This window comes from Phoxinus phoxinus (genome assembly GCF_949152265.1).
Source record: "Phoxinus phoxinus genome assembly, chromosome: 14".
In the NCBI taxonomy this organism is placed as follows: Eukaryota; Metazoa; Chordata; class Actinopteri; order Cypriniformes; family Leuciscidae; genus Phoxinus; species Phoxinus phoxinus.
In genome coordinates, this window is record NC_136889.1 from 12814334 (window position 1) to 12836449 (window position 22116).

The following is a 22116-nucleotide window of genomic DNA, read 5'->3' on the forward strand; positions in this document are numbered from 1 at the left end:
AATTAAATATAAGCCTAGTAATTATATTTGATGATTCCTCTCAATCCTCCGTGGTGCTCGTGCCACATGCGCTTGAAGCCTCTGCTCACACGTCAGGCCGGTCTGCGTGCCTGCAGCGAGGTAAATGTCCTCAGACAGGCGCGTTCTCGCGAGACTTTGACAGTTCGACTATCTGGACTATCCGTTCAGGGTTACCTGAGAGGACAGGAGATTGACGGTGAGAAGTTATTCGATATTCATGCACATATTACTTCATATTTAACTTTGTATGTATAAGTTGATCATTTACATTAAATAGTAAATATATGTTGTGTACTTTGTATCGCGGAAGTGCTGGTTTTCGTCCTAGAAACTGACAACTTGTCATTAATTCCTGTCAAGCGAATAACTTAACATCGTTTTGATTAAAATTCACATGCCAGTTTCGGTTGCGGTTAGCTTGACACATGACCGACCTGCTTATGGAATGCTCTATATAACATTTGCCATGTTAGCTTACGTTTAAAAGGCTATTGAATTTTGACATACCGGGTTTGTGGTTGTCTAGCTAGCTAACTTAATTGACGTTTAATATAACGTTAAGATGCCAGTTGGTTTAGTCAGTGCTCCTCTAACTACACCAAAACGCTGCATTTGTGTGACGTGTCATTATTATTTGTATTTTTATCTATTGACCGAAGCCTCTGACTTTTGTCAACATGGCTGTGTCTCAAACATAGTGAACTGCCTAACTAGATGGCATGATACAAGTGTTCTAACGTGCGGCCGAACTCTCCTGAGAGGCCCAAAAATTATGTTTCTGTAGGCAGCTTACAGGGTTTGATACACTGTCAAGTTGTCAAGACAGAAAAAAACTAATACAAACTATTTTGAGTAGTGACTAAGTTAGTTAACAGAGTGCTGTCTAGGTAGGCAACTCACTAGGTTTGATACACTGCCAGGCTGTCAAGACAAAAAAAAAAAAAAAAGACTAATGCAAACTATTGTGAATGAGTAGTGACTAGTTAACACGGTGCTATCTAGGTACACATTAGGCAACTCACTGGGTTTGAAAGCACAGCCCATGTTTTACTCTAATTTGTTTTTCAGATACATACCTGACCAGGTAATCATGTCTCATAATGATGAAGGATATGTGGTGCGGATCCGTGGTTTACCCTGGTCATGCACACAGGAGGAAGTGGCCTCCTTTTTCTCTGGTATGCAAACACTCAAACTGAAAGCATCTTTTGTAGCGTTCTGTGTTTAAAGAAAAAGAGATACAATTGGCATTTTCCTTGTTCATTTCCAGATTGTGGCATTGTAGGGAAAGTCAACGGGGTGTGTTTTACCTTCTCCAAAGAGGGAAGGCCGAGTGGAGAGGCATTTGTGGAGCTGAAGACATCAGAAGACTTTAAAAGAGCTTTGGCAAAAGATCGCAAATACATGGGTCACCGTTATATCGAAGGTACACTCTTGTCCGCAATGTAGAAAATTCTGTCATTGTATTTAATAGTGTAATTTTATTTAAAGCCACCACGAAACTAAAATTGGCCATTCTTATTTTTTATGGAATAACATTTTTACATTAATGTACTCTTAATATTTTATCAAAACTACAGCAACCTGTCACTCATATGATTTTGCAGCAATTAGCAAATCACAATGAACCAGTCCATTACTGATAAACAAGTACCGCCCTACTTTTTTTTTAATCAAATTGTGAAAGCAAATTTTATACCGACTTTAAATAGCACAAGTTAAACCAGATGAGATGTCTGCACATTTGTACTTGTGTTAAAATATAACACATTGTCTGCCTCTTGACCCTTCTCATAGTGTTCAGGTCAAACCGTAGTGAGATGGATTGGGTGCTGAAACACTCCGGTCCCACGGACTATGACAGCGGCAGCGGTTGCATGTTGCGTCTTAGAGGACTGCCGTTCGGCTGCAGTAAAGAAGAAATTGTACAGTTCTTTTCAGGTACATCTGTTGTTTCACTTCATCTCCTCCTAGACTTGAAGGTATAGCTAGGGATCTTTGAGTTGTGTTTTCTGGGTTGTGGTGTTTCAATTGTGTCAGTGCTTCCTGTGAAAGTTTATCATGCCTTTTATATAGTCAGTCAGATCATATTTTGAAGGTTTTTCTTTTTATATACTCTTCTAACTCTCATATCAAACTATTATTGAGCATGTTCTGGTTGTTTTTAATGCTATTTATATATCGCCATGAACTTTGAGACAGCTGTGCTATGATTTCTTGATTGATTGTCTTATAATTTCATGGATTTATCCTTTGTGGTGTGCTCTAGGGCTTTTCTGTCTACCATAGGGAATGATTTAGGGGCTCAATTGGGGGGGGATGTCTTTTCTGCAGATGAGAATGTTGCGGCTCTTTAACATGTCTCCCCATGTGGGGTTATTTGTCCTTGGGTTAAAGGGTTGAAAATCGTGCCAAATGGGATAACATTGCCGATGGACTACCAGGGGAGGAGCACAGGGGAAGCCTTCGTGCAGTTTGCCTCAAAGGAGATAGCAGAAAAGGCTCTGGGGAAACACAAGGAAAGAATAGGGCACAGGTGGGGCCGGCAAGACTGGGCTGGGTGCTAATGCTATCTCTAAATGTGGGGTGGGGGGGTCATGCATCTTTCTGCTCTGGAAAAAGATGGTTTGATCATGTTATCACTCTTTGAATGTTTAATTTCACATTACACTGTCATAAGGGGGCAAAATAATAAAATCGTTGGGCAACACGTACTGCAGAAGCAAAGGAGCCTTTTTTAATAACAGGCACTTTAATATATTTTTAAGATTCTGTTTCAGTCTAAAAATGGCCTTTAGATACAGTTGAATGTATTCACACCAAGAACAATAACTATATTGGTGTCCACACGAGCAGACGATCGTTTCTATGTGCCGTTATTGTTATAGTTGTGATGTGGACTTGATCTTTAACGTTAGCATTATATGTTTTGTCCTTGGTGTGAACGGGCCTTTATAGTACGGGCAGCATTTCAGACACTTGTTACTTCTCCCTCTGGTCACTACCTGACAATAAATTGTCAGTTATTGTGATGAAATTAGTCACTGTGTCCCAAATACTGTCTCTCCTTATTTCTGTTATACATTCAACAAGCCTGTAAGTTCATTAACGCGTTGCATTTCAAAATAAACTCAGGTACATAGAGATATTCAAAAGCAGCCGAAATGAAATGTGTGCATACTACGAAGTACCCCGGAGGGTGTTGGGACAGAGGCCTAGTCCATATGACAGACCCATGATGGGACGCGGGAGCTTCTTTGGGACCGGGCCTGGAAGGGGAGGTGCCGTCCTGGACCAGATGCGCAGCGGAGGTGGTTACAGTGGCGGTAAGCTACTTTATTAGTCTTTAATAATTAACTCTCTCTAGGTTTCAGATGGATAGGAACCGATGGAAAGGCTAATTCACAAATGTTTTTAATTTTTTTATAAATTGAAATAATACTTTAACTTGGCACATTAAATTGACCAAAAGTGACAGATTTAAATTTCAGATTTCAAATAAATGCTTTTTGTTTTTTTATACATCAAAGAAGTGGCTACATTTACATGCACAACTTTTGTTTCAATCGGACTGAATTCATTCCGATTGATGAATCCGAATGTAGTGTTTACATGAACGCTAAACATGTGATCGGGTTAATGTACGCGTTTACGTTTATATGTCACGTCAAATAATCTATTCCGATTTGAAGCTTGAGCAAACTGCATGAATATACAGAGTTTCCTGCTGTTTGCGCATAATAACCATTCACCTACATTGCTACTTTATTTGTTTTAAAACAGCAGACATGTTTTAAAACAGCAGACATTTTTATCCATTTCTGGTCATAATTTGGAGACAATGAGCATATGAACCCTTGTGCCGAGCTGTTTATATTTATCACGCTGTAAAAATGCCCCTCCCCGCCTTGTCTGTGAATGAGAATCCGAAACAGACGCTGAGTGAAAGGAGAATTTTAGAATGACTAATTTATGACACTTTATTCAACAGGAAGAACAGATCGTTCCGCGTGTCATTACGCTATTTCTGCGACGTTGCACATGCAGTCCTTTTCAGTTTCGGTTTTCAATCCGATCAAGTGTTTACATGCTCTCTCGAATGGATTAGAAAAGGAATAAACCACCCCTTTCAATCCGATCGAAATTTAATTCGGATTGAGCTCAATCGGATCAATTAAGGTCTTTTCAGTCCGATTGAGCCGTCAATTTGGTTGCATGTAAACGTTGCCACTGTTTCCACAAAAATATTAAGCAGCACAACTGTTTTCAATATTGAAAATAATAAGAAATGTTTCTTGAGCAGCAAATCAGAATGATTTCTGAAGGATAATGTGACACTGAAAACAAGTAATAATGCTTAAATTCAGATTTGCATCACAGGAATAAATTAAAATGTATTAAAATAGAAAACGATTACTTTAAAAAGTAATCATATTTCAGTGTTACTGTTTTTGATCAGATAAATGCAGTCTTGGTGAGCTTAAGAGACAAAAACGTTAAAAAGATCCCCCACTTTTGAATAGTTGCGTATTTGCTGACATAGTGAGATGTGACTTGGCTATTATTGACTGTCTATTTTTTCAGACCTCAAATTAAAGTATTGAATTGTCTCCTTCATAAGGATATGGTGGGTTTGACAACTACAATGGCTTTAACAACTACTGCTTTAGTAACGGCGTGTTTGAAGAGCGTGCGCGTGGTGATAGAGGAAGAAGAGGAATGGGGGATCATGGTTACAGCAGCGATTCCAACTCAGGCTTTCACAGTGGCCATTTCGTGCACATGAGAGGCCTACCATTCCGTGCTACGGAGGCAGATATTGCACATGTAAGAAACACCACAGTGTTGCCATTTCTTGTGGATACACCCTTACAATATTTTAAAGTAAAGCTATTATTGCCCTTGTGTAAGTGTTATTTTCTTTTTCAGTTCTTTGCCCCTTTAAACCCTGTGAGGGTGCACATTGATGCAGGACCCAATGGAAAGTCTACAGGAGAGGCAGATGTTGAGTTCAGATCTCATGAAAATGCTGTGTCTGCCATGTCAAAGGACAAGAATCATATGCGTAAGTTGTTTTCATTTCCAAACCTCTGTCTTAGTCAAATTGCATCACTGTCCTTAAGTTTGTTTGTTTTTTGCATCATCCCATTTATCATTGCGTCTTTTTTGTAGAGCATCGTTACATTGAGCTTTTCCTGAATTCAACTTCAAGTGGGCCGTCTGACATGGGTTAGTATGTAGAGGTTGTTATTATGTAATAGTTTTGTTGAAGTGTATGGATGAGAAGGTGTGCAGCAAACATTCAAATGTGACTTTTGTTTTGGGGCCATGAAAACTGCAGGCCGTGGAGGAGGTTTCTATGGCAACTCTGGTGGCACGGGCTCTCGAGGAAGTGGACTAAGGGAAATGTACTGAGGATGCTTGCAATACATGCACTTTTCAACCCAAAGTTGGACCTTCCAGCTTGGAAGATCTTTTTGTACGGTTATGTTTTCACATGTTCCTGAAAATTAGCTGTTACATTTATATATATATATATTGACCGGCTACTGTACATTTTGCTTATTGAATTTTATATTACATATTCTGTGATGGTCTAAGATATGCTCTTTGTATGTATTTTAACTCAAAAATGGTTATGAATAGCTTGATTCCCAAGTTTTGAGTGTGAGATTGCACTTCTAAAGCAATAACATCATTTTGGATGTTTTCCTGTTTTTGCTGCTCAGTACAATTTCTAAATGAAACCTGTAAAATGTACACATCCATGGAATAAAACCTTTTATTGGTAAATTTTATTTTTAACCAGAGAATGTTCATTGAAGGCAACTGTTGTGTAAGAATAAGTGTGAGGTCTTGGGTTTGATTAAAGCTAAATCGGACATAATGGCAACAATCCATTTATGTATTATATTTTCCAGTACACAAGAAGATTTGTGTTGCTTGTTCAAATTTAGTTTCATATTTTTTTACACTACCGTTCAAAAGATGGGGGCCGGTAATGAGTCTCTTCTGCTGGTCTTTAGTGTCATTTTTGATTGCTTTAACCCTATAAAGCCTACTTTATATTTCCAAGGCCTTCAAACGATCACCATGATCAAACCTTTGGTTAACAACCTGTTGTTCACAGTTTATTACATTTATATTATTAGGAGATATAGAGTGATAACTGATATTCATATGCAAGTCTGCTACTGTACATGTGACCCTGGACCACAGAACCAGTCTTAGATTTTTCGGGTAGATTTTTGTAAATTGAGAGTTAGACATACTATGAAAGCTGAATAAATAAGCTTTCCATTGATGTGTGGTTTGTTAGGATAGGACAATATTTGGCCGAGATACAACTATTGAAAATCTGGAATCTGAGGGTACAAAAAAATAGAAACATTGAGAAAATCACCTTTAAAGTTGTCCATTTATGTTTGCGATTGTGCTGCATTCACTCACAAAAATAAAATGTATATATTTACAGTAGGAAATTTACAAAATATCTTCATGGAACATGATCTTTACTTAATATCCTAATGATTATTGGCATAAAAGAAAAATCGATCATTTTGACCCATACAGTGTTTTGTTGGCTATTGCTACAAATATACCCATGCGACTTATGAGGTCCAGGGTCACATATTATACGAATATTGATTTACATTAAAAGCTATCAGAATTTCACACTTTATGGGAATTTAAATCAGCAGCTGCACCAAAGTGCATATTTTTTCTTAGTTTGGGCCTCAATAAATTTTAGGTGTTTTTTCCTCGAGTTCGAACTCCATATCCTATATCTTGGTTTTTAAGCCACAAAAGCCAACAAAAAATACAGGTGTAATAGAAAGGTTCACTAAACTCTTACATTTAAAAAGATGTCAGGCAAAGTTGGACAAAGGACAAAGTGTCCTTGCTGAATAAAAGTGTTAATTTCTCCCAAAACAAACTGTTTTGCACAAAAAAAGAAATGAAAATCGTATTGACCTCAGATTGAATGTTAGTGTATACACCTAAAAATTAAGGTCCTATAAGATACATCACACAAGAACTGGAATTATAATCAACTTTAGTGGTTTAAGGCATATGTACAGTTCATACATAAATCTCACATTTAAGTTATCAGTTGTATTTTGAAATTTTTTTGACAAAAATTTGCACAAATACTCAGTGAGTAGTGTTCCAGTTCTGTACCAAGGAAAATCTGCAATTGTGAAATACAGAATTGCAGACAAGTAACCTGAACACCATATTCAGAACATAATTTCTGTGCTATTTGATGTGAATCTATCCGTCATGCTTGAGTGGCACTGACAAAAAATTTACTTGAATATATACACACATTTTTTGCCCATCAAGATTCAGGGAAATGTGTCAAATCCCTGTTCATCAGTTTGGCTTGTTATACAGGCACACATGAATGTAAGGTTCTTTCAACTGAATTTTAAATATAATTGCTCAAGAAATTACATCCCATCAAATAACTGCATTTGCTTACTTTTGACTCGTGAGGAATGAAACCTGTTCACCCTTCATATATCAAAAGTATATTTACAATGCTTGGGAGTGTTATACTAATATAAATAATCAAAATCGGTCTACTTGCAGCCCAGATGGAGGGATTCAGCCAGTAATCCATTGTAAACTCGTTCCTTTCATTGCGCACAAACACTGCATTGGCCATCTGCACACGTGCCATTAAGTTTGCTCTGTGTCAAAAGGCTTTTTCCTATGAGAAATGTAAACTTCAAACAGAGAAACGGGTGCATCCATTTTGGTCACTTTGACGTTGCAGGACAGCGTAGTGTCCGATTTAAAGCTGATTTTGGCCCTTGTGGCGATGTGCTGTCATTTCCGACTTATGTTGCATTGGAGGAGCAGCGCTGGAGGAGCAGAGCGTGGCAGGTGTCGCAGACTCTCACGGGTTTAGGTGAGGCGGGGAGCGGCAGCTCATTATCTGAGCAAGCGTTGCAGAAGATCTCCCCACAGTTCCTGCAGTGATGCTGTTCAAAGACAAACAAGAGATCATGAGAGCTTTCAATTAAAGGGACAGTAGTGTTTTTTGTGTGAATGACTTTTTAGTTGTTTTTCATGGAAGAAAAAAAAATACATAAAGATTTCAGAGTAAAGGCAATCACACCAAGGATGATAAATATAACGCTAAAGCTTTGATAATCATTCTAATTCTATGAGAACAGGGAAGTCCACACTACTACTATAAGGATTCACTAGTTCGCCTGCCCGTTCAGCCTTAAAGGTTAATAGTAAACTAACTCGGCTTGCTGTCCTTGGAGGAGGCTCGAACCCAAGGCTCAGCTTGAGCTCCCGAGTTAAAACCCCCCTATGATGGAATTGTGCATAAGAGGATAGAGATAATTTACTGGAGGAGAAGGGCTGCTGCTTATATAGTATGCTCGTAATTATGATTGACAGGACTGAATGTTTAGGCTCCTCCCGAACCTACGTTTTAAACTTAATTTAGTGTTGTCAAAAGTACCGACTTTGGTACCAAGTTTAAAAATTTGACGATACCAGCATTTTGAGTGCAGTTGAATGGATTCTTAAACACCTCTGATTGGCCACTGTGTTCACGTGCTCAACATATATGTCTGATTGGCTACAATGGTTAACGCTTCAAAAACCTGTCTTCACCGAGGGCTTATGCCGATACACACGGGAGCGTTTACAAGCAGGCGTCTATCAGCGGATCCATGATATATCCACTGATAGGCGGATCCGCTGGTATTGTCACATTTTCACAATAAGATCTATAACACGCATTTTAAAAAAAATATGATTTTTCATTTCATGACGACATCAAGGTTTGCCAACTCATTCTTTCATCCAAGTGTCATCTAATCTTCATCTGGAAATGTTTTCAAGTGCATAAATCCAATATCGTCTTTGTGCCAGTACATTTCTTTATTTAGAGCAGTTGAATTAGTGTGGATGTGTGAGAACTGACAGCAAGCTGTTGTGTTTTACAGAACTGCATTTTGATTCAGACCTTTCTTCTGGAGATTGAAAATTCCTTCTCACAAAGCTTGCAATGCGTAGCATCTTTGTCCTTCAGCCAGACCTGTCCACCCTGAAATAATTTGTTTATTAATATGAAAATGTTGGACAATTGGACTGATTCAACTTTGATCATTCTCTTACAAAAGAAACACTGTGGTGGTTTCAGATTACTTTGATATATAGCATAGCACATGTCCATACAAACATTTTGTTTGTTTTATCGGAAACAATGATTAAACGCAAACCTGAAGTGCCTTGTTGGCTTCTTTTATATCTTCAATTTTCAACTTTGACCTAAACAAGAATAATGTGTGCATCAGTATAAGAATAACATAATTCGAAGGCTCCCAAATGGCACCGACGTTTAAATCGTACATACTCGCTGAGTTTGCAGCCCAGTTCCTCCAGCGCATGTTCCTGGTCCTCACAAATTCCCTTTAGCTGCGTGTTTTCATCCTGCAACCTGTGAAACTCCTGAAAGGACATGAAGATACATCAGAGCCCAAGACAGGCACAGTCAAACAAAAAGATCCACAAAGAAGCATATTAAATGATACAAGCACCGTAGTCCTCATTCAGATTTATTGTGGACTTTGTGGATTGTTTCAAATTGTTTCAAACCTGTATGAATTTCTTTCTTCTGTTGAACACAGAAGATATTTTGAAGAATATGGTTAACCAAACAAAAGAAAATACTATGAAGTCAACGGGGCCCATCAACTGTTTGGTTACCCAGTTTCTTCAAAATATCCTCTTCTGTGTTCAGCAGAAGAACGAAATACATACAGGTTTGAAACAACATGAGGGTGAATAAATTATGATTTGGGTGAACTATCCCTTTAATGGTTATTTAGATGTATCTCTCTCGCCATAATTGAGACAGGAGCAATTCATCTTACTTTTTTGAGTCCGTTGATTTGCTGTGCTTCAGTAGCGAGCTGGGCGATGGTCTCTCGTTCTCTTTCTAATTCATTCTGTAACGTCTGCCGCCAATCCCTCTCTATTTTCAAGTCAGTTTCCAGCTGCATCCTAAACAGAAAGTGTCAACTAAAATCATACTATTTTCCACTTCAGCATCTTATAAATGAGACGCGCTGATTATCTCTAATTCGAAACGAGCCGCATGAACTTACTCGTTGCAAAACTTACATTTGCTTCTCTCTCTGGACTATCTGCTTTTGGAGACTGTCAGCTTTGTTCGTGAAGTCCTGCTTGAATTTGCGCACCCCGTCTTCGGCACTGGCGCGTTCCCTCTCGGCATCCTGCAATCTGGTGTAATTCAAACCAACTGGGTAAAACTACGGCTCTGAATGTAATGGAATGGACGGGGATGTATTGGAACATATGGGATACAAAATAAAAAGATGGCCATAATTCAACAGCCAAGACAGAGTGGGAACAAAAACAGAGCCAGATGACAGATATGTTGTGCTGCGGGAAAAGCCAGAAAGCTGAAATGAGTTTGAAATTTCATACGGGTCGAGGTTACTTACGATTTTTAACTGTTTTTGACAAATAATTCACCAAGTAAACAGGTACGAGTAGTTGAAAACATCAAGTTTATTGAAGACTGTGATAAAATCCATGTCATATTAGTGGTTTCTTCGACTGTTAAATGTTACAGGTAAATAATTATGCTATAGAACCACAAGAAAGATTTGCTCACTAAATAGTATGTGAAAAACAGTAACCATCATCAAATAAAACTTAAAAACGGGCTAGTGAAAACGATCAACTCGTCACTTTTTAAGAACACTGCATATCGCCACACAACTAGCGTTAAGTAACAAAGAGTAAATGTATCTTGATATCAGAAGGAAATATCTTTGACAAGTTTGTATTGGTGCTCGGTATCTGTGCTAGCGCATTTTACAAACGACATAGCAAGAGTTCTTGTCTGGCTGAGTAGGTCTTTGTCGCTATTCATTGATTGAGGGAAAACATGGAATTAAAGGAAGGGAGAAGATGAGAAAAAAGAAATGAAAAGGGGAACAAAAAGGGAAAGAGGATGTAAATATCAGTGAATTTCAAATTCATCTCAAAGCTTTGACAACTTGTTAAGCAGTGCAGTCATAAAACATCAGAAATACGATGGCGATAAATCAACGGAGAAGAAAGGGAAGGATGATTTGTGTGGACAGAGAAGTGGACATGACACGACAGCACCACATCACCACAAGAAAATAAACACAAATGCTAAAGGATGAGCGTTTAGATGAGAGAAAGCCATTCAATGAGCCTTCATAGCAAATCAAGCATGCAAAGTCCTTTAGATGCTATCGGGTATCTAGACACTCAGAAAACCAGTTCCACTGATGAAACAAAAGCACTGATGGCTCTGACACCATCAATGCACACTCATTTGATTTAGTCTGTAAAAGCAGATATCATATCCTGAAATACATTTACACTAGTACGCTGCTGTTCAAATGTTTGGTGTCTGTCAAATTTTTTTTTTATAATATTTTTTTATATCTTCTGCTCACCAAGGCTGCATTTTTTAAAATCAGAAATATAGTAAAAATATTGTGAAATAATATTACAATATAAAAGAACTTAATACATTTTAAATTGGAATTTATTCCTGTGATGGCAAAGCTGAATTTTCAGCAGCCATTACGCCGGTCTTCAGCGTCATATGAAATAATTCTTGGTTTTTTTTTTTTTCAGGATCAAGTTCGAAAAGAACAGCATTTATTTGAAATAGAAACCTTTTGCAACATCATAAATGCTTATACTGTCACTTTTTATCAATTTGAGTGGTCTTGTTAAATAAAAGTGGTCATTTCTTAAAATAACAATTTTACAGACCCCAAACGTCCGAACGGTAGTGTGTATTCTAATATCTGCTAATAAAAACCTTCATTTGAATTGAACTGAAACAAAAGATTCCTTAAACTTTGAAGTGACCATAAATGTTTTGAATAAAATTTGTTATATAGACTGTATTAATAAAGGTTAGAAATCAGGCTATTTAAACACTTGAAACACTCAAAAATGCTCTTAATGCACTTCAGGAATACGATAACTAAACATTAATGCTCGACATGATTGAAAATAAATCAGGAACCGCTTCTTACCTTTGCTCTAGTTGTTTCATGGTTGCCGTTATTTGATTGGTCTTCTCCTCCAACCGTGCGATCATGTCATTTTTTTGTCTCATGCCGTCATCTGAAGACTGTTGATTATTATAAATAGCTTGATTAGAACATATTTTAACCACAAATTGTGAAGAACACTTAATAAATAAACGGAGCAATTCCAATAGGGTCCTCACACCATCGGTGCTCGGGCCCTAATTTTGTTTTACCTGCATTTTTTGGTACATCTCCACATTGATGGCTTTAACTTCATCTAACTGGTGCCGAAGACCAATCAGAGTGTCTTGTTTTTCATGAATGTCCTTTTCCAACAGTTTCATGGCCATCTCCATCTCCTGCTTCATGCTCACCTGCACAACCAGCTCGTTCTCCACATCCTTGAAGCCACAGACACATTCAAAAACAGGTTTGACCTCTTCCAAGTGCCACCGCACAATCTGAACAGCAGGTACATTTTTTATATAAATACAGACCTGTCTGAGCTGACATTCTTCTTTGAGTTGGCGTCTTGCTTCGTTGTACATTTCATCCAAGCCCTGCCTTGACTGCTTGTATGTATCCAGCTCACAGTTCAAATCTCCTTCTGCAAGCTGAATAAAAAGCATATAGTGAATATAGTGTATGGCTTGCACATTGATTGTGAAATTCTACAATTATCATCATGTTTTCAGAAGACAAAAAGAGTTGAAAAGGTGGGGGGGAAAAGTTCATGAAATATACTTTAAAAAAACAAACAAATATTTTCAAAATTTGTACACATTTATAATATTCTCTATAATATAGGGTGATTTTGGGGATCATACAAACTGAATATTTTTCAGGGACACATACTATAAAGTTTATATAAATTTAAATATTACAAAATGTTCGTGCACATTAACTACTATCTGCCTCTCTTAATGCCCGCTGTATACAATATGTATAATACAAACATATAACAATACCTCAAGACGCTGTTGTGCTTTCATAAGAATTACAGAATTTTCTGTTCTGAGTTGGTGGTTCTCTTCCTGTAGTTTAATGATGTTGTTTTTTGCTATTGCCAACTGTAATTTTAAAAAAAAGTTAGTATTGAGTATGTATTTCTATTCCACACTTATAAATCCGACTTATTTTTCTGAAATCCAACAGTACCTCTTCGATGAGTTTGGAGTTGGATTTTTCTAACGACTCCACGCGTCCCTGTAAGCCTTGAACTGTAGAACTTAAAAGACAAAAAATATAGATAAACATAATCTGTTTTGAAAAGAAATAATCACTCATCTTAAATATGGTATATCACAAAAACTGTAGAAAAAGCATGAACTTACTTCAGCTGTCTATTTAATTCTTCGACATAATTCTTCTGATCCAAAATAGCTGCAATTTGTCCATTTCTATTCAAAACATATTTATAATGGTTATTCATACTGAATCCCTTCACATTAAAGTATGTTGTCTACAAATTATACTTTTTTACCTTTCTTCACTTCTATAGTCATCGATGTCATTCTTTAAGTACATGGAGAAGTCTATTACACCAACCTGTGGATTCCAATACAAGGCATTAATATTTCTCAAACAGTAGCCAGACGGCAGGTAATTAAAAATGTCCAATATACAATGTTCATACTTGTGTATCGAGGTCCTCGCCCTTCACACATAAGTTGGCATCTATGACGTTAAGTCCCACCAGGAGACCAACGATGACGGCTCCCTCCTCCTCCAGCATCACTGCGGAGTTCTCATAGAACTCACTGAACAAACACACACACAAACGTATTGACATTTATCATTAGTTATGAGTGTCGACAATTTTCTATTATCTAAATTCTGGCTCCATTTTTTCATAATCTGAACACAAACCTCTGAAGAATCCACACGGTCTATTAAAACATAAATATCCTTGTTTTTCCATTGTAAAAATTGCATACATTTGATATGACAAAAAAATATATATTACTGATATTACTGTTTTAGTTCTGACAGAATACACAAAGGTAATACATTTACAAGTAATATATATTCTTGTCTTTTAATAGACCATTCGGGTGTTTGCAAACAGCGATGACGTATTTTGTGGGCGGAGCATACCTGGTGGCAGAAAATGACAGTTCTGCAGTGGCAGTCTATGGAAGCCACGGAATACAAGAGTAAAAAAGGTAATAATTTCGAGTTCATATCTCATTATTCTGACTTTTTTCCCCTCACAATTCCGATTTTATATTTCACAATTCTGAGAAGAATAAGAATTAAGAGATATAATCTCGATATTCTGCCTTTTTTCCTCAGAATATCGAATTTATATCCTGCAATTCTGACCTTTTTTTTTTACACAATTGCAACTCACAATTGCAACTTATAAAGTCCGAATTGGCATATACTCTCGAAATTGCGACAAAAAAGTCAAATTGTGAATCAAAATGTTATAGGTTTAAATGTTATACATGTAAAATGTTATAGGTTTAAATATAATTTCATGCTTTAACTGTAGCTTTAAGATTATGCCCCCCTATGAACTGCATACAGTATGTGAATAGACCTATTGTTTACATGAAATTCATGCTTTAATATTAGGGAAATCATTGCAGGTTTCATTAGTCCAGTCTGTCCGTTTAATGGCTTGCAACCATAAATGTCTGTGTTTAGCTTCAAATATTTATATTGATACTTTTATTTAGCAAGGATGCATCAAATCGAATAACTGTGACATTTTTTACAATGTTACAAAAGTTTTCATCTAAAATAATAAATGCTGTTTTGTTGAATCCACAAAAATACTAAGCAGCACTACTGTTTTTAACATTTATAATAATAAGAAATGTTTCTTGAGCAGCAAATCAGCATATTAGAATGATTTCTGAAGGATCATGTGACACTGAAGACTGGAGTAATGGCTGCTGAAAATTCAACTTTGCCTTCACAGGAAGAAATTACATTTTTAAAATATATTAAATTAGATACCAGAAATGTTTTAATAAATTGTAATAATATTTTACAATATTACTGTTTTTACTGTATTTCTGATCAAATGAATGCAGAAATATTCAAATATCTAAATGACCACACACTTTTGAATGGTAGTGTATATAAGAAAACTCTACTTTAAATCTCAGTCAGCAGCAGCAGAAGTGCTTTTATTAGACAGCGACATGTGATGCACACCCTGTAGCGAGCACAGCTCACTAAAACTCTGATGCCCTGAGCAGGAAACACAAAACTCGTTTGTCTCAGGCATCTTATCACTTCTCTAATGACCAATTCTCCACCACAACTATTGTGACAGGAAGAAAGAAGCAATTAAGGGTATTGAAAGGAAAAAAACAAACCTAAGTATATCTTTCCTGGTGATGAGGTGACGGAGGTAATCTGCCAATTTCTTCTGCATCAGTGCCAGTCTCAGCCATGCTCTGGCTCTGCCCAGTGGCGTCCTAACAAACACATACAACCATTTTCAGGATAGATAGATAGATAGATAGACAGACATACAGACAGTGACATGCATGACTCTGGAAATAGGCTTAACTTGCAGTTGCAAGTTTCAGTTTTATCAAGGAACTAGAACTGAAATTAGCACTTCCCTATTTTGAAAGGCACCTCTCTTGTGGTACTGGAGAATGAGTGTGAGAAAGCATGTGTATATTTATAATATAGTGGACTTGATTGATAGTCTATCTGCTTTTGCATTAGAGTCTTTGAAGGATTAATTTAGACTAAATTAAAACTGCAGATTTGCGTGCAAACTAATCAATGTAAACAGTAACAAGTAGATTTATTTATATTTTTATACAGTAATAAGCATGGGATGTCTATGCACAGGCATTTACGATAGGTACTCTTAATGTTTTGTAGCTTTATGTTTATTAGTTGTTATGTATGTTGTTTGTGCTTTTTTTTTCTTTTTTTTGTATGTCTGGGACTACGGATGGAAACTAGCATTGTGCTAAATCCGGCATATTTACGTCAATTTCGATTGTACGTTCATTAATATGCACTGTCCCTTCTAAATAAACAGAATTTTTTTTTTTATAATTTAACTGTAAGGCCGAAAATTATATTTAGTTCTGCACATACTTGAGGCCAGGAAGGTCCCGTACACTGGCTGCGATTTCGCCTGCTTCTGGACACAGCTTCTCAACCATCTCCAGAGGCCCCCACAACGACTTGTTGTAACCAAGAAACGATTTCTTCACTGGGAGATGGAGACCAACGTGTTTGTTAAACAACTCAGGGCTACGATCTGGCATACAGAGCATGCAAAGATTTTGATGAAACGCCATTCAAAACAGTATTTAAATTTTGTGGCAGAAGAACTGGTTCACCGAACAAGAACCTCAGATAATCTGACAGCCGAGAACGAGTAAAAAAAGCATTTCCTCATTTTATTTTCCTATTATAAAGTTACAAGGCATGACAGTAGCTGCTATCTGTTTGGTTCCTAAGAATAACACTAACATAGGCCTATGGAAATGTATAAGAGATATTGATAACTACATCAGCTATCTTACCAAAAAGCAAGCACATAAGAACTTTCAGTGATAATTGTTTAACAGATGGTTCTCTGTGGCTGGCTGTCTGATGATGGTTGAACATACCTTTGAGACCGTGCTTCAGGCAGTGCTCCATGACAACAAAGAACTGTTGTAGAGGCGGATAGTCCGAGTCCAGAGTTCGTCCAAAGCTCAGAGCCGACTCGATCAGGCCTTTGATGCTAAGCTTAGCCATATTAAGCAAGTTTGCTCGTTCCATTGCCATAGGATCTCGTAAAGCTAGAAGACACGGCCCACAGACAAATATATATCATACCAAAAATGACATCGTTATAGCCAAAATCAAGTTCTTGTGGTTCAAGAATATTTAAAACAAAAAACAACAGTCACACTAAACTCATCACAGCACTTCAACCTCTGGCTGTTTTCTTAGGACTAACATGTGACCACACTTTGAATTGTTGAGCTTAAATTTTAACAAACCCTTAAAGAGCTTTAGCTGGTTTTGACTGCACAAGGTCATTCACCAGGCCTTAACAGCAGCACTGTTAATAAGCAATACTTTTTATGTTTTGCGTTTACTGCATAAATGAATGAAAGTTGTATCCTCCTTATCAGTTTTTTTTGACTTGGTGATACATTGGACCCTGTTTTTAACCATCAGGCCAATCAATTATTCTTATGTAAACATATTCAGACAGGCTCTGTCTAACAAGCATACTGGCACTGGTAATCTACTTCCCACTTATGTAGTTGGTTCCCATTGCCACTTTATTTGGTCTAAGAGAATGAAGCTTTATTCCATCAGACTTCTGGGGTAAATAACTTAAATATTAATATATAATTTAAATCATTTATCCTCTGTTTAATAACCTCTTATAATAATAATAATTATTAGTTAATCCATTCACTATCATTTTGGCTATTTGTCATTCGGGACAAATACCAATCATGACAAATCAACAGCATACTGATATGACTGACATGCCGATCTAAAAAAAAAAAAAACATTCTGCACATCAACTGTATGAATGACCTGGTGCTTAGTAGTTATAAAACACCCATATTTATTATGCACAAATGAATACAAGACAACAAGGCACTTTTCATGACATCATGCCATTATGACATCATTCGGAAAATGATGTATGGCAAGCCATTTTAGCATGTTCCTTGAAAATAACTATTATCTATTTTTGTTTGACTATGCATGTGGAAATTTGGCTAATACTTGACGCAATCAAGGAAAGCGATTTTTTAAAATCTAATATTTAATGCTTTTTAAAATGTTGTAGATTTATGTAGCGAATGGGAATCTATACAATTATTAGCCCCTTTCACACACCAATCCCGGTAAATTACCGTAAAACAACCAGAATGACTTTACCGGTAAATACACAAATATGTTGTTCACACAAGCAGCGACGTTCTGGCTTTTTACCAGAAAGAGACCATTCACACATCAGCACAAAAATACCAGTAAATTCTGTGATGTCAGTCAGCGGAAATGATCTTTAAATGCCACGCCGTTGTCTTCATCCGCCCGCATGAGGAGAAGCTCTTTAGTTTCACTATCTGTTCAATTTGACAAAAATGTTTGACATCTGAGTGACAGGCATAAAGGGTTGATCAAACAGAACACGTTTTTACTCTTAAAAACACAAGACGCGCATAATAGTATCCAACTGTTGAGCCACAACGCTGATGAATGGAAAAGAAGGCTGGGTATTAAGCGCGACACGTTTCAAAAAGCTGCGAGACGTGGTGCAACGGTCAAATATGATCATCTCAAATATCTGCATATTTATATTTTAAAAACTATTAGAAAGCTTACTGTAAACAGCACGGAGTAATCACGTCATCTCCATACATTACACATGTGTGAAAGGGGCTATTGACTATATTTTGAGACAAAGATCTGGTTAATGTTTTTCAGTTTTGTTCAAGGTAAAGCAACAGTTTTTCAATAACGGAAGAATATGTAAAAGTATGGTATTTGGGGCAAAAATACTATACTACTTGCTGTTTTGAATAAAGGCACAATAATTAACATTATAAATAGCTGGCTGACTTTTCCATTTGTTAATGATGATTCAGACGATAAATATCATATATTAAGTTGGGTGTAAACCTTTGTGAACCCTCACATTTAAAAATATTATATTACTCATATCATATAATCAAATATATGTTTTGTTACTTCTGTAAAGCTTAATTAAATTATGATGGCATCTCTTTCAACACTTTCAGAATCTTTACTTTTTAAAATAATTTTGTTTCTGTATTTTTAATGATAGTATATTTATAAGAACAAAAAAAATTATTTCATTTTATCAAAATAAACTTTGCTAGTGATTGTTTTGAGCAAGTAACTTACACAATTAGCAACAATTACAATAAAACTGTATTAGAAATGACAACTAACTGGATATTAATTAGTATTGCCTATATTATTTATTAGTCAATAAAAATAAGCACTAGAAAAAACAAACATTTATAAGGGTTTTGATTTCGTTTTCAGCAATAAATGTTTGAGTGGCTTGCCATACACCTACCTAGGCTACGTCTGAACAACACGGGCTTTAATGTCATCTATAACCTACCCTTGGCACCCCATTCTTCTGAAAAAGGCGATGTTTTAGGCTCTATCACTTTGGGCAGGACGTGAATGCCACCCGAGAAGGTTTCTGACGCTTTTCTGGCTAAAGCGAATATGGGCGCCTGCCATCTCCCGTCTCCAGATTTCATGGCAGCGCTGCTCGCTTTCTCACCGGCCGCTTTATCCTCCTGCAATCTGAGGATACCGAACACTTGCGCTCTCTCTTTGTTGCTCTCTGCTTCCGCCAACACAAGGTCCTGTTCTGCAGGTGTCGCCATCGTTAAAGTGAATATCATACAGTTTAGGATAATGCTTCACCTAACAGCCATGGCGGTGATGTGTTGAGCGGGATTGATAAACAGTTAACGACGAAATTCAAGCGCTTTCCCATGTGATGTTCCTTGTCAACGCCCCAAAGGCGACGTTTGTTTTCCATTCATATGGTCATCATATCTTTGGAGAACAAATGGCTAGATTGTAGATTTGTTTACACCCGAACACTCCTGCACGATCCGTCTGCAGCAAAGGGGTGGTGTCATAACATTAAAAAGACGTAATTCAGTGGAAGTATGGATATACTACCCTCTACCGCTTGTATGTAACATTGTCCTGGAAAATTATTAAATATTCACTGGTTACCGGTATTTCTTAAATTATTATGTTTGTCGTAATGGGGGGAATTAAGGAAATTGGTGGTGTTTCGTTCGTGAAAGAATAGGCTTATGTGTTTTTGAACAAATCTTTTAAGTGTGGACAATTTTTTCTCGTCCACTTCCCTGCATTGACTCACTTTCTTCAAAGACAAAATCAAACAAAATTGAAACAACATCGCCTAAATTAAGTCTCTTAGTAGATTTGTTTAACAAATATTTATCACACATATTTAAATAAATTAGAGGCTACATTTCACTCGTGCTGCCTCGATATACCTAGGCCTACTTTTATAGGCCTACTATAGGCTATGTGAAAAACACTAGGCCATAAGAGTAGTATTAGTGGGTTTCATTTGTTCTCAAAAGTGGGAAATTCTTTGTTCCCAGTGAAAACCTACTGGAACGCCCCTCAAGTTGGAGTTGACTGCAACTCGGGAGGACAGCAACAACCCCAACTTTAGAATCTAATAGCCTATGGCTGCTCAGAGCATCAACCATAGTGAAACAGAACAGTAGCCTATATATTGTTTATATTAGCACTTCTGTTTGTCTGTCTCAATAAACTCAGTGGTGCACACAGTAGCCTACTATCCAACCTCTATTTGCGGACATGATACTGGACATTTCTGTGCAAAATAATTATGTGTTTGCATTCCAAAAGAGCAAGAACAACAAAAGTTTTGCCTGGACGCATCCATTAATTTTCCGACCTGTTTACTGGAGGTCAACCCGAGTGTGACATCATTCCCAGCTCCAACATCCCTCTTCCGAGGTAATGCAAGCACAGTCGAAATTCATAAAGTTAAAAAAAACATGAGGCAAAAAGTAGCCTATACCCTAATGACGGCTCACAGAAGTCACTTTCAAACCAAGCACCTTTCTGTTTGTCAATGCTTTGTGACCAACTTGAACCCAACATTGGGAAATTCTTCACCCTCACGCAAAATTCGTGATCGTGTGGATTCCTATTAAAATGACTGAATTTAGTCCTTGAAAGTTCACCAAACAACAAATGTGTCCGCACCTTAAAAAAGTAACCGAAAGGGCCACTGACCAAATCAATAACTCTTTTTCATGAACTCTCTAGTTATTCTCTAGTTATTCGAGTCACTGGGATGAATCAAAAGTGGCTGCTTTTTATCAGTGCAAGTGTTACTCCAACGGGTCTCACACTGAGGAAATGAAAAATTGTGCTTTGAAATGAATGCTAACAGCCTCTGCTGACCTCACTAGTGCTGAGTCAGGATTATTCTCCTTGTAGACTATGGGTGTCACCACACTATGCCAGTAACAAAAGTGTAGGTTTGCAGTTCCAGACAACTATACGTTGTATATTTTAACTTATTAAGCTCTGGAGGCTTACCTTGACTGTAGGCCAAACGCTCCATACTTTCGCTATGTGTGATGCCCCATCGGTGAAGGCTCTGAGGGGAATACATGTCTGGATCCACTGAACACAAACAACACTTGGTTCTAAATGGATGGATATTTAACAGAACTAATAGCACATCTTTTGTCATTTATTCATAACTGATTTAAATGTTGCAGGAAATAAAAGCTGATTGTCGTACACAGTTGCTGACCAACAGTACATCACAAACTCAACATGTCTCAGTTGTTTACTGCTGATCTGCTCTCAGGGTCTGTCTGGCTATCATATGACTCTGATTTCCTGCACCACTGTCCCGCCCCACATGGAAGGAAATTTATAAACACGTTCAGTCTAAACAGACAAAACACCTTATGATTTCAATGCACATAACATTTAGAGCTAATCACAACATGAAATCAAACATCTTCTGTTTTGTCATCTTGGTTAGACTCTGACTTCTGCTTTAAAATGTTACTGAATCACTCAGAGGTGCTGAGCAAAATAGTACACACTTACCCCTGTTAAACCTACACCCTTTGCTGGTGTTCTGCTGGTACTATTGTGTCGAGAGAGCTGACCTATGCCTGTTAGGTGACAAGGTGAGGTGCAACCATTTGCTGCATTTGCGGGCAGTTGGGAGGAGATGTCTCTCGCTGGAACCGAACAGTGCATTGGGTGCAGGGTGGGAGGGGCGGGTCAAACAAAGGGGGCGGGACATGTGAACATGCTGGCCGGCCGGCCAATAAATGTAGAGCTACAGGCTACTCAGGAAGTGGAATTCTGAATGATACTGCACTCACTGCCGGGATATGAATGAGCACATCACTGTGACAGGCATGCCACAGGCTATTATGCATTATCCTTTTAAGCATATTGCCACTGCATTTTGTGTGAT

The 22116-nt window shown here is 37.4% G+C and overlaps 2 protein-coding genes across 9 annotated transcripts; one reads left to right on the top strand and one right to left on the bottom strand.

Annotated features, from left to right (window-relative positions):
* The first annotated feature begins 82 nt into the window (after nucleotides 1-82).
* On the top strand, nucleotides 83-5814 carry hnrnph3 (heterogeneous nuclear ribonucleoprotein H3 (2H9)). 2 transcript variants are annotated; one of them, XM_079635477.1, is made up of 10 exons: nucleotides 83-217; nucleotides 1090-1199; nucleotides 1292-1447; nucleotides 1819-1962; nucleotides 2419-2557; nucleotides 3157-3347; nucleotides 4643-4848; nucleotides 4951-5086; nucleotides 5194-5250; nucleotides 5363-5814. In XM_079635477.1, the coding sequence occupies exons 2-10, from the start codon at nucleotides 1112-1114 to the stop codon at nucleotides 5434-5436; spliced, it is 1191 nt and encodes a 396-aa protein (XP_079491603.1). In that variant the 5' UTR covers nucleotides 83-217; nucleotides 1090-1111; the 3' UTR covers nucleotides 5437-5814. The 2 variants fall into 2 exon arrangements, with proteins under 2 accessions (XP_079491603.1, XP_079491604.1); XM_079635478.1 differs by lacking the exon at nucleotides 2419-2557 and having other exon boundaries at nucleotides 156-217.
* A 1247-nt stretch (nucleotides 5815-7061) lies between these two features.
* On the bottom strand, nucleotides 7062-21919 carry rufy2 (RUN and FYVE domain containing 2). 7 transcript variants are annotated; one of them, XM_079635468.1, is made up of 19 exons: nucleotides 21738-21919; nucleotides 21213-21299; nucleotides 16703-16876; nucleotides 16182-16299; nucleotides 15437-15538; nucleotides 13741-13864; nucleotides 13588-13652; nucleotides 13439-13504; nucleotides 13263-13332; nucleotides 13073-13174; nucleotides 12602-12718; nucleotides 12338-12505; nucleotides 12108-12205; nucleotides 10177-10296; nucleotides 9927-10056; nucleotides 9407-9501; nucleotides 9273-9321; nucleotides 9017-9097; nucleotides 7062-8012 (listed from the first exon to the last, which is right to left on the bottom strand). In XM_079635468.1, the coding sequence occupies exons 2-19, from the start codon at nucleotides 21286-21288 to the stop codon at nucleotides 7869-7871; spliced, it is 1899 nt and encodes a 632-aa protein (XP_079491594.1). In that variant the 5' UTR covers nucleotides 21289-21299; nucleotides 21738-21919; the 3' UTR covers nucleotides 7062-7868. The 7 variants fall into 7 exon arrangements, with proteins under 7 accessions (XP_079491594.1, XP_079491593.1, XP_079491592.1 ...); XM_079635467.1 differs by lacking the exon at nucleotides 21738-21919 and adding an exon at nucleotides 21421-21525; XM_079635466.1 differs by lacking the exon at nucleotides 21738-21919 and adding an exon at nucleotides 21421-21458 and having other exon boundaries at nucleotides 21213-21322.
* Between the last annotated feature and the right edge of the window lie 197 nt (nucleotides 21920-22116).

Bases quoted from the DNA above. Each gene is read 5' to 3' on its own strand.
- hnrnph3 (XM_079635477.1), top strand. From the start codon at position 1,112: ATGTCTCATAATGATGAAGGATATGTGGTGCGGATCCGTGGTTTACCC. The intron at 1,448-1,818 runs GTACACTCTTGT...CCCTTCTCATAG, and splicing joins GGGTCACCGTTATATCGAAG to TGTTCAGGTCAAACCGTAGT. The intron at 2,558-3,156 runs GTGGGGCCGGCA...AAATAAACTCAG, and splicing joins AAGGAAAGAATAGGGCACAG to GTACATAGAGATATTCAAAA.
- rufy2 (XM_079635465.1), bottom strand. From the start codon at position 19,492: ATGATATTCACTTTAACGATGGCGACACCTGCAGAACAGGACCTTGTG. The intron at 16,877-19,200 runs GTAGGTTATAGA...CGTGTCTTCTAG, and splicing joins AGAAGAATGGGGTGCCAAGG to CTTTACGAGATCCTATGGCA. The intron at 9,098-9,272 runs GTTTGCGTTTAA...AAATTATTTCAG, and splicing joins AAGCCAACAAGGCACTTCAG to GGTGGACAGGTCTGGCTGAA.